The sequence below is a fragment of the Clinocottus analis genome, unplaced genomic scaffold, assembly GCF_023055335.1.
Source record: "Clinocottus analis isolate CAN_PGR_092001 unplaced genomic scaffold, fCliAna1.0.p SCAF_16, whole genome shotgun sequence".
Classification (NCBI taxonomy): domain Eukaryota; kingdom Metazoa; phylum Chordata; class Actinopteri; order Perciformes; family Cottidae; genus Clinocottus; species Clinocottus analis.
The window spans coordinates 2,949,816-2,962,148 of NW_027175887.1; the positions used below are offsets into that span (position 1 = coordinate 2,949,816).

General features: G+C 42.5%; 1 protein-coding gene across 1 annotated transcript in view; it reads left to right on the top strand.

Moving 5' to 3' along the window:
- Window positions 1-762: 762 nt before the first annotated feature.
- cpt1a2b (carnitine palmitoyltransferase 1A2b) overlaps window positions 763-12,333 on the top strand; it is a 30,229-nt gene continuing 18,658 nt past the window's right edge. The window contains exons 1-4 of the mRNA XM_068578005.1: window positions 763-891; window positions 6,392-6,534; window positions 7,613-7,752; window positions 10,890-11,067. Coding sequence (XP_068434106.1) covers window positions 6,394-6,534; window positions 7,613-7,752; window positions 10,890-11,067 — 459 coding nt within the window. The 5' untranslated portion in view covers window positions 763-891; window positions 6,392-6,393. The remainder of the gene's footprint in view (window positions 892-6,391; window positions 6,535-7,612; window positions 7,753-10,889; window positions 11,068-12,333) is intronic.

Consider the following 12,333-nt stretch of genomic DNA (forward strand, 5'->3'; position numbering starts at 1 on the left):
GAAATTCTGGGATTATGTTATGAAATAAAGTGCATCATAATAACAATTCCCAAGCAGGATGATTAAAAGTGAGCTTTTGATTCTCTGAGGTTTATTGTAATTTCATGGTTTTATTTAGTATGTCTCTAGTTTGTGCAACAAGTAGGCAAGTGGGTAAGGGAAACGGGAATGGGGTGTGGCCCCGGTCCGCTTTGTGACGGTTACATCTTTGCATTTAATCTACATTATTTTGTGGGTGCTGAAAATCCCTTTTACGTGTCCCAACCCTGATACCCGTAAAGGTCACAGATGACAACATCGGCACGGCGGAAAACCTGCAGGATGAGGTTGAGAAGTTGTAAAAAAAAACCTGGCATGCTCCACTTTTTCTTGTTTAAATCAGTGCGTGTCACAAACGGGCGGGTCTCCAGTTGCTTCCAGAAGACGAGTATTGAAAAAACGAAGAGCTCTCACTCCGTCAGTAAATCCAGAGGATGCGAACGCGAAGCTCGGTGGAACAAGCTGTGTTTTATATCAAATACATCACTGTGCCGAGGCCTTCATCCCACAAACCATGTTAAATAAAAATTTTAAAAAAAGTTTACAAAATGCAAAGAAAATTAGACAAAATGTTACAAAACATTCTGGCCCAGTACAACAAAGTGATGGAAGGAAATGTACGCATGCGTCAAAAGTTAACGCCTTTGTTAAACAGTGACGGATCTTCCCTGCGCGTGACTCATCTCTCATACTCTAAATATCTTTGCTGGCAGTGTGGCGATTTTTTTCCTTGTTGCTGGGAGCAAAACTTGCTTTGCGGTCGGCTCGAGAAGAAGGGAGCGGTACTAACCGCGGCAGACGCGTCTGAACTAAGCTCCTCATCGACACAACTCATCTAAAAAGACTCTTCAGGTACTTTTTAATCGTATTTTATCGACTTTCACGATGCGGCTCTGGCACTTCTTCTCGTTTTTTTTTTGTTTTTTTTAATGTATTCCTGTTGCTCCCTCTTGGGCTTTTGTGCCTCGCGCGGTGTGGGAGATGTTGCCGAGCATGAATGGAGCATTGTGCGCTGAAAACAGCTCACACCCGGCAACAGTGCGTGTACACTAACGCTCTGTGCGACCACAGAAGGATTTGCACATGTGTGTGGAGTTTTGTGTACATTTGAAGTGTCTATCGGGGTTATTTCCGCCCGTACACGGTCGGCATGCCGATGTGGTGATGGAGAGTTGCGTGGCCGTGTAGCAGCTACACGATGTTCCTTCAAGGAAAGTGGTTCATGGTCCGAGCCAAATAAAGTGCTAGTCAGATATTACAGTTATTGTATTGTTTGCTATGCGTATTACGGGTAAAACAAACCAACCTAAACAAACAAGAGTCTTTAAAACTGACGTTAAAAGTGAATTTTTCACTTGCACGCGCGTTCCTTCCCGCCGCCCTCGTGTCCGCGCGCGCTGTCTGATTGATGTATGCTTAAACATACGTGCCACACGGCTTTCCGCTCAGGCAGGTAAGACCTGTTTGTCCCTGTGTCTCCACCTGGCTGTGCCTTCTCGGGCTTCCTCCACACAGCTTCACCTGCGCTGCTGAGGAGATGAAACCCTCTTGCTGTCTTTTCTGAAACGTCCAGCGGGACTAAATTGTCGTTTTGTGTTGACACCTGCAGTTATTCTTCTCTCGTGAGCTTTACTCTCTCTAAATAAATGACAGAAAGGACATAAGTCCCCTTGCTCAATGTGTGCAGCACAGGGGCGGACCGGCCATAGAGGAGCCAGGGTTGGGCTGGTCCTATGCCGGCCACCTCCATCACCAACCTCACAAAAAACTTACTCGAATACCTCAAATCAATCCTGACTGTCTGTTTGACTCTCTGACTTTTATACTACTCCTCGCGATCAGTAATCCCACTCATGGTTTCCATCTTCTTTACTCATCTAATCCCAGTCAGTCCAACTTTGTTATTCAATGTCAATCACACTGCCTACTCAACACTTGCGTCGCTCGCTCGCTGACAAAGACATTTTTGAGATGTTTTTATGCACCTAAACACTCCCCCCTCTCTCTCTACACATACACACACACACACACACACACACAACACTACTGATACCGCTGATGTTTACTCCCAATCACATTGTAGTGACTCCGGGTCAGGAAAGCTACAAGACGCTAGCTTGCTTATTGTGTGTGTTTATTCTGTAACAACAACAGCATACTGTGGGCGGAGCCTACGCCAAGACAACAGTCAACACCTTTAAAACCTCTGAACATGCTTCACCGCTGCTCATGAGACCTTCACTGACCTCCTAAACCCAGTCGTTGCAATAACCAGTCTATTTATTTGATCTAGAACAACTTCTCCCTGTTCGTTACAGTATGTTCTGTTCATTTCTACAATATAGTTCATACTAATTCTACCATCTGATTCCAGTTTCTTTTTTGTGTTACAATAGCAGTATTATTGTATTTCATGTGTCCATCCAGGCAAATTGGTGGATCCAAATGTTATAAAAATTATGTCATTTCTTTGTAAAGGTCCCAAAATATAATAATAGTAATAACTTTATATATGTAGCACCTTTAAAAACAAAGTTTACTAAATGCTCCACAGATGAGCAAAGCATAGACACAAACACGGTAAACAACAAGGACGATAGCATGAATACAGTGAATACAACAAAACCAAAGAAATAGCCATAAAGAACAGTAGAAAACAAACAAAGTTATAAAGTATGCAAAAAAAACCAGGGGAACAATATAACTGCACAATAGATCATAAAAGGACGACATCACTGGAAAGCAATTTTAGAAAAATATGTTTTAAAAAGTGATTCAAAAGAAGTTATTGATTCGGCCAGCCTTATCTCCTCCGGGAGGTCATTCAAAGGTCGAGGGGCCCTGATTGCAAAAGCACGGTCACCCTTTTGATTGACGCCTCGACTTCAAAACAAACAAGAGTGTAAAGTGCAGTGGGTACATTTTCAATTGACTGGTCGATACATGCGCTGCATTGAGTGGCGGGGTTAGGTTTTCTGGAGATGTAAAGTCAGTGGTTTAATGCTTCCTTAATGCACTGGTTGAGGTTAGAAGTAGTTTAGGAGTTTAGATATTGCTTCTGCGAGGTCAACATGGAGGTACCGGTTGCGGCCTGTTGGGTCCGGACTGGAGTCGACCTCGTTGAGGGGTGAAGGATGTTTCCCTGCCTCCTGTGTACGAGTGTAGGGATCGTGCTGCTTGTGGGAACTTCACAACGCATGCATCACGTCCTCCGCACATTACTGCTGAAATGAAATGATGTATTTTAAATCATGTATTGTGTAGTGTATCCCTGTGTTGCATGATGACAATACGTTGTCCTTGAATCCCTTGAAGATGAATCAGTCTCTCCGCCCATATTAAAAGTTGGAGTGGATATCAATCAACACCGTTGTAAAAACTCAGCAATACAACAAACACCGGCTGCAACTAACTGTTGGTTAGGTTAGTTTCTAACCGCAGTAACTACCAATAACATATAGAACTTGGCAGGTCTCTCTCTCTCTCTCTCTCTCTCTCTCTCTCTCTCTCAATTAAAAATGCTCAACTTCAATTTGCTTAATTGGCATGACAGATAAATACAACTGTGTTGCCAAAGCATAGGGAACAAAAAAAAACAAGAAGGAAATAAAGAATAGTTGTTCTCTCTTTCTTTCAGTAACTCACACAACAGTTGTGTGAAATAGCTGTGGGAAGTGAGAAATATGCAGCAATCAGTTGCCTGCCTGGAAAGAAGAAAGAAAGGAGGGTTGGGGGGGGGGGGAAGAGATGACAAAGGTCTGCTCAATGCACACAGACACATACACACAGACACACTCACATGCTACCTTAAAGAGATTATATGTGAACCTTCTCCGTATGGGAACGCTTGACCGTAACTGCTTAATTGCTGTGTCATCACCCTCCATGTGCCAGAGGGCGTCTGTCTGCAACAGCTGTGCGCGGCGCCGCCTTTTTAATTTGACAGTGCAGGACGGCCGAGAACGACGCAGAAACACTTTGTTCCACACGTTGTCCTCTGAGTTAAACAAGGAGGAAATTCAGTTTCCTCCCAAAAAAATAAAATTGGAGTTGAATTTTCCGTTGGCACCATCAGCCCTGTACTCTCTCTCTCTCTCTCTCTCTCTCTCTCTCTCTCTCTCTCTCTCTCTACTAACGCACCTTTCTTCAGGGTGAGCAGCGACTCTGGGAATGTTTTAAGTGTCCACATTCTTTGACTTGCCGAGCTCGCTCACTTGGTGTTGTAGAAGGCTGTTTGCCAAATTGCAATGTTTTCTATTCATTTATTTGTCATGATTACATCGCTGCAGCCATTACTTTTGACGTTAAACATTATAGAAGTCAACTCGTCATCTGAGTCTCGCTCCTTGTTCTTTGGCCTGAACCAAGAAATTTCCTCATCGCGTAGTTTTTAAAAAAAATTTTAGAGCAGAAGTGTGTTTACTTTGCCTTATTTGGATAAACTAATTGTTGGGAATGTAAATGTTTACTTTCTCGTTTTAAATAAATAGTTAGTCTAGAACAGAAGTCAGAACACAAAATGACACAAGACTAAAGTATAAGGCTATATATATATATATATATATATATATATATATATATATATATATATATATATATATATATGTATATGTATATATATGTATATGTATATGTATATGTATATATATGTATATGTATATGTATATGTATATATATATATATATATATATATGTATATGTATATGTATATATATATATATATATGTATATGTGTATATGTATATGTGTATATGTATATGTGTATATGTATATATGTATATGTGTGTATATATATATATATGTGTGTATATATATATATATGTATATATATATATATATATATATATGTGTATATATATATATATATATATATATATATATATGTGTGTATATATATGTATGTATGTATGTATATTTGTGTGTGTATATATATATAATATATATGTATATTTCCTTTTATTCAATTGTAATTTTAATATTTGTGTTCATGTTCTGTGTGTAGTGTGAAGGGGAATTACATTTCATGGAGCAACCCTGTGTGGACAAATACAAGTATAAAAACATTTATGAACTTAAATAGGGTTAAGCGTGAACTTTAAAAACATTTTTTTTTACAGCGGCCATTTAGTTTTGCCACATTAGTAAAGTCACAGGTGTGTGTGTGTTACTAATAACTTGAACAAGGGGCTCCATCCCATAATGCTCAACCAGTAACACAGTGTGCCACAGAGCCAGCGTGCACAACACCACGAGACAGAAACGGAAATGAATGCTTTTCCTACTGACATATTTTTGTGTGGAAAAAAAGACTTCCCACCAAGAGCTCTCATGAAAGCGTTTTGTTCTCCGAGCATGGCTTTGGAGGACTTAGGATGATGCATGTTGTAAAAAAATTAAATAAATCACCACGGGGATCTAGGCGAGGCTTCAGTGGCCCTCAAAGTGTTTCAAAATGTTCCCTTTTGAAGCAAAACGTTTGCTCATGTGAAAACAATCCGATGAGATGGACGTTTATCACACTGCTTTACAAGTGGCTCCGTTCTGACTGCGTGTAGCGCTGTGTGTCCTGAGCACAACCGTTTACATTTATTATATTTCATACACCACGAAGCCACAAAGAAGAATGACTTCCCATTAGTTTGGCCATGAGCGCAGCGTGGTCACTTCCCGAATGCAACAGTCTGCTTCACTTGAAGCAGCGATATCAGGACACGCAGTCCAACTGATGCATCGCGGCTACACCCTAAATGTTTTTTCTGTGTGTGTGTCTATCAGCAGGTTTCAAATGACCCAAAACAACCCTTATAGTTGAAGTGGCACGTGATGTCCATTTAAACCTGCCGTATGACACAGTGTGAGCAGCCTCTACTCGGTACTCTTGGTGCGGCAGCGGGATTCAGACAACGACATTCACTGACACGTTACATTACTCAAGTGTTGTCGCACAGAGCGCTCGTACGAGAGCGAGCAGCTCTTATGGACCGGTTATAAAGCGCTTATTAAACCCTGTTTATAGACAACCAATGCCACAGTCACAGGGACGTATTGAAGCTGTAAAGTTACACAGGAGGAGATTAGGGAATGGACCGTCTGCAAATTATTTATCACTTAACTTGAAGTTACTACAAGAAACTTTTATTTTGTGTCAATTTTTGGGGGACGGAAGTGGAAGTGACTCCAAAAACTTCTTATTTTTACTGCAGCAGCGGTTGTTTCCTTATGCGGGACACGCAGCGGCGTTAGCAGTGCATCGAGACTGTTTCAGAGCCGGTTCAAAAGGTTCTCGCGGTAACTTTTGAACACAAGAAGAGTAATTGACGTTTTACGGTTTTGTCCACTCGTGTCTCCACAGCGATGGCGGAGGCCCACCAGGCGGTGGCGTTCCAGTTCACCATCACGCCGGAGGGGATCGACCTGCAGCTGTCCTACCAGGCCCTGAACCAGATCTACCTGTCCGGAGTGAGATCCTGGAAGAAACGAGTCAGCCGTCTGAGGGTGAGGAGGAGGAGGAGGAAGAGGAGGAGGAGGAAGAGGGAGAGGGGGAGGGGGGGGGGAGGATTGGGGAGGAGGTGGTGTGTGCGAGTGTGTGTGTGTGTGCGTGTGTGTGTGTGTGTGTGTGTGTGTGTTTGATACATTTATTCTCATTTTGTCAAACCTCACATCAATTTGTACTACTTCATTTTACTTAGAGCGTTAATTGTATCTGATGTTTGAGCCGGTCTTTACAGCGAGGGGACGTGTGGTTATATACGTAGTCATGTGACCAGACATGATGGGACAAGTTGTCCTCGATGCACATCGTTTATTGTTTGTTGTTTTCATGTGAAACTGGAAACAAAAACCCATTTTTCTACTTTCAGGTATTTCCAGCTCGGAGAAAATAGTATTTGTAAACGGAAGATTTAAGCTATTTATTTCAAGATTTGGAGAGTACTGTGAGACCATTACCTTTTGAAATCATTCAAGAGCCTCAATTTAGTTTTATTAAGTAGTCAAAAATCTCAATATTGTCACAGAGGATGTTACACACCACATGACACATCACGTATGATGCAATATGCGTCCAAAAGCTTCATTACAAGCCGTGAATTCCCATCGGTGCAGGTCAGGAGGAAAGTGCTCTTCCTAACGTGCAGCGACATGCAGGTCTGCCCCTCCTGGGGTGACGGAGACCTGACTGTTAATGAGTGTGTGTACAGTTGTGTGTCGCTGTGTGTCAGACATTGTGTAAACACACAAAAATGTATTTTCTCGAGGCAAGTTTTTGTTTAAAAAGATGCTAATGTTGCTTTTTTTCCTCCTTTTTGAGGAATGTACACGCGCTGTATTTGATGTACTGCTGTTCAAACATCTCGGGTTTGAGGAATTCAAAACGTGCTGTCGTCATACATTTTGGGGGAAAACCCTTAAAGCTACATGAGGGGAAATGTAAAGACAGCGATCTTCAAAGAAATGTTCCTCTGAACCGAATAATCCTCCAGTTGTTTCTAAAAAAGAAACCTCTGTTCTCAGCTGGTTTGCCCAATGGTTAAAGAAAGCCTTTTTGTTTCTTCTTCTTCTTCTGTGGTAACAGAACGGGGTGATCAAGGGCGTGTACCCGGCCAGCCCGTCCTCCTGGCTCTTTGTCGTCATAGCGATCCTCGCCACCATGTACATGCGCTCGGATCCCAGCATGGGGCTCATCAAGATGATCCAGCAACACCTGCCTCTCAGGTACGCAGGGACCTCTGCCTTTACCTTCTTAAAGGGATAGGTCGGTATTTTGAGCTGTATGAGAGTCTTCATCGTGGTGTTTTCAGCAGCCTCATGAAATCAATATCGCTTTCGGCGTTTGCTATTTTTAGAACATTTCTACTCGTTAGAAAATGTTCGGTCGTTAGAAATGTTCGGCCCTAACTGAAGCCCTTATCTATGTTTTCTACAAAGACAAGCAGACTCCTTTCACAGAAACACAGTTGCTGGTCTACCGCTGCGGTTAGTTCGTTTGTGTAAATGTGTGACTTTGGTAAATGTTAACTAACCCATAAAACGTCCAAAGTCGCACATTAACTCTATAGACACACTAGCAGGAGTCTGGTGTGTCTTTGAATAGAGAAGAGATACCGGCCTCAGATCCTCTGATGAATGAAAATACTCTAAATATAGCGTACGCTTAAACTGATATTCTTTCTTTTCTCCTGCACTGGGGTTGTGCCGACTGACAACTACTGTATTTACTCTGAATAAATACCTCACACAACTCCATTGAAGTGACCCAAGATGAACTTCTTGGCAGATCTTTGCTCTTTTGTCTTGAAACAGCCACGTCGTAACTTCTCATCTCCACTTTTAAAGGTTGATTTAAAAGGATATTATAGCTGTCTGTCTATAGATAGAAATGACGACTTTAAGGCTCTCACACGAGCCCGTTGTATACGTTCATTTTGCAGAGTTAACATTTTTAAAAAGGTTTTTTTTGCAATAACAACGCCGTCGGCTTCTTTGACGTTCACATTCTGCCCGATGGATGCAGAAAAATGAACAACGCCTGAACGTTCCATCTATCCATCACACGCTCATTTCCCATGGATATCAGCGCATCGCCGCTGTGACTGGAGTGTAAGTAAATGCCTCTGAAATCCAGTATTGGTCGAGCTCCGCTTTAAAAGTGCTGGCAGCTGAAGGCGACGGCTCCACTTCAAAAATTCCCTTCTGTCAGATTCTCGCAGCCGGAGGCGTCGGGATCGGCTGGTCCAAACAAACAGGACTCAGACACGCATGAAACACTGTGTTGGGTGAGGGTGTGGTACCTGCACTTGAACTCTCCCCTACTTCCCTACTAGCATACTCGCTAATTGTGTGCTTCAGATACCTACGACACCATTTACTCTCTACCACACACACTCCCACACACCCTGCCACCGCACCCTGGTGTATTCATTCTGAAAGGAGCAGGGAAGATGTAAACAACGGGCCGTATTGTACGGCTCCTGGCAGCTGCGGTTTGAAGGACGGTCAGACGAGCAGCAACTTGATGATGTATCTTCATCACTCAGTGCGGTTACATGCATTCGAATTACTGGCTTAATCGGACTGAAATCGAATTATCCCGTTCTTGTAAACACCTTTATTCGAATAATTGCAGTCCGACTACGATCCGATTAAAACCCCTGGATAACTCGATCCGACTCGGTTGATAATTCGGATAACGCTGCATGTAAACGGTGAATCGGATCGGAACTGGACAATGCGTTTGTGCGCATGCTCAAGATCCCGCCGCCTCCTCCCTCCCTCCCTCCCTCTCAGGTCGTGACCCGGAAGTCGAAAGAGACGATAAGTTGTCACGGCCGGCAGAAACAAACAAACGTAAAAGTCGGGTTACGAGCTAATACTACCTTCGGTGGGTGTCTCTGCTAGCTCCCTGATGTAGCCAGCTAGCGCTGCTGCTAGCTCCCTGTTTGCTCTGCGCTAGCTCCCCGACAACCACCGAAGCTAGCGGGGTTCTCTCCATTATGAAGAGTGAAGAGGTCAAGCGGAGATGGCTGTATCACCACTACATGTAATGAAAACAGCGCCACCTGTCGTATCGGATATGACATGCTTTGGGCCAATGATTCGATTTATTCACTGCCATGTATATTCGGATAACAGCAGTTGCCCCGAAAGAAAGCATAGTCCGACTAAAGCAAGATTCGAATCAATACCATCATGTAAACGCACTGAATGTTGTTGATTTGTTTATGAATACACATCGTTATCACAGGCAAAGAAGTTGTTTGAGAGTTTTATTGAATCTGATGCTTAGAGGCTGTGATTCAGGGCTGGTTTTTGTGTCTGGTTTTGGCTACGCTTAAATTAGGGACGCAGCGACACCGCTTCTTCAGTCAGAAAGCTGTTTGCCTCACTGTGTGTAAGCGACTCGGATCCTTCTCTCACGTGAAAGGCCACATCAGAGTTTCACGTAAACATTGCTTTCCGAGCTTTGTACAACAAAGTGTAACAAGTTAAATAGATATGCTTTGACTGAATCGTTGTTTCTTATGGAAACCATAAACACCAGATGAAACATCTAAAAATGAACAGGAAATACTCAAGTGTAAATAGAAAATGTTAAACTATATAAAATATACAACTTATGTACATAGACCAGATATTGATGGATCCATAACTTCTATGAGAAACCCCTGGAGATTTAGTACATTATGAACTCATTTTAGCAGAATATAATTTTTCCCCCTCATACCAGATATTATTACACTATTACACTCATGTTTTCCTGCTTTATATGACTGAGGGCGAAAAAGGGTAACTGTGGCTCGGTCGTTAGCGTGACCGTCTTTCAGCCAGAGGATCAGTGGTTCGAGCCCCGGCTCCGCTAGTCCCTGTTGTTGTGTCCTTGAGCAAGACACTTAACCCCTAATTGCTCCCGCAGCTGTGTCTACAGTGTATAGAGCAAAATTGTAGGTCGCTTTGGATAAAAGTGACTTACAGCTAAATGTGATGTAAAAGAAGAACAAAATAATCAGAGCTCTTCCTTGTTGACCCAGCAGATGGCGCTGTTGCACTTTCAAAGTCTTTCCTTGTGTTTCCACACATTGATCTGGATCTCATCACGGCCTGCAGGGTGAATACTGCGCCCCCTGTTGGCGGCAGCAGTGCAGACGTTTGGACAAATCACATAAATGTTCAGACTGCATCATTTTTTCACACTGTTTTTTTTCTTAAAACATCTAGTTTGAGAATATGTTGTGGCCTTCAGTCATGTTTTTTTGTTGTTTTCAGTGTTTATTTTGCTCTTTTTCAGCTCCAGGTCATATTTAAAATGAATGCTGACCCCCATAGCCAGTAATTGTTCTCTCCTCCTGTTGCAGCCTCCACGTGTCGCTCAGCACCCAGGGTCAGACCATGCTGTCGGCGCTGGTCTTCAGCACCCTGCTGTGGCTCTCCCTCATCCTGGCGCTCAGGTTCTGCCTCAAACTGCTGCTCTCCTACCACCAGTGGATGTTCGAGCAGCACGGCCGGGTTTCCAACACCACCAAAGTGTGGGTGGTAAGCCACGCCTCTTCTTGGTTATCACACTGATTCATTGTGCTTGTTGCACCGGCGGATGTGCGGGAGACTTTAAAACAATAAACGCAATCGAACAAATTACAAACACTACTTTTAGATGCCATTGGACGTAAATGTGTTCAACCCGAATACGTCGGATTTGTTTCAAAGCAATAAAGTGAACCACATTTAAGTTTGAGTCATGTTAACATGAGATAATACTTTATTATTCAAATTTCATTTGGACTGAACTTGCATCATTTAAAGTCTACATTCAAAGTAATTAACTTTGAATGTAGACAGTGGCAAGACCTTCGAACTTCCCGGTCTAATGCCGACTTTCAGTAGGTTCTTAAACTGAAGAATGATTAACTTATTGCCGGGTGAAACAATTATATCAGAGTTTCTGTTGTCCCGAGGCTAACATAGGTGGGACTAGAGGTGCAAAGGGGCGGAAAGTTTCCGGTAAATTTCTGGAACGTTTCCATGGGAATTTTGGGAAAAAAGAAATGTGCCTAAGTTGTTTGCAAAAGAATATAACAGGGAACTTAAATGTAGTTGAGAACAAGACTATGTACGCCGAGCTCAGCTGGACCCTGAATGCAGCTGGTTGGGAACATCGTCTGCCAGAAACATAAATGTTCTGTCGTTTTTGAACGTTTTTGTCATCAGTGTTGCGTCTGAACCTTTCAGCCCGACGCCTGGAGAGCGTGAGAGCGCAGAGTTGCGTAGACGTCAAGAGCGGTATTGCAGACAGAGAGAGATTTAAGTTACAGCTGCAATATATTGAAAAAAAATAACTGAACAAGTTCATTTTTTGAAGATGTGAACTTAGTTCAACATTTTGAATTATGGACTATGAACTGAACGAGTTCATGTAGAAAGTGAACTTTCCCAACACTGTTTGTCATTAGCATATTGATTACTTGTTAAACTGAAGCCATGTTCATTTTAATACCAAGTTTATTTGTATACAGTGGACTTTTTACAGCAGTGAGAGTCGGACGTATGTATGTCCACACAAAAGTACACCATCACCTCGACTATTCGCGGCTTTCGGAATGTCAAAAAAGTCATTTTTAAAAGTTGTATTATAAATGTTTGCATGCATGTCTGCTTATGACAAGGTAGATACAGTTAAATTACCCCAAAATGTCCAGTTAATTCCTGTTAATTCCCGTTTATTCCTGTTTATTCCCGTGGAAAGTTTCCAACTTTGAATATTCCCGGAATTTTGCAGCCCGAGGTGGGACTGATGTACACACG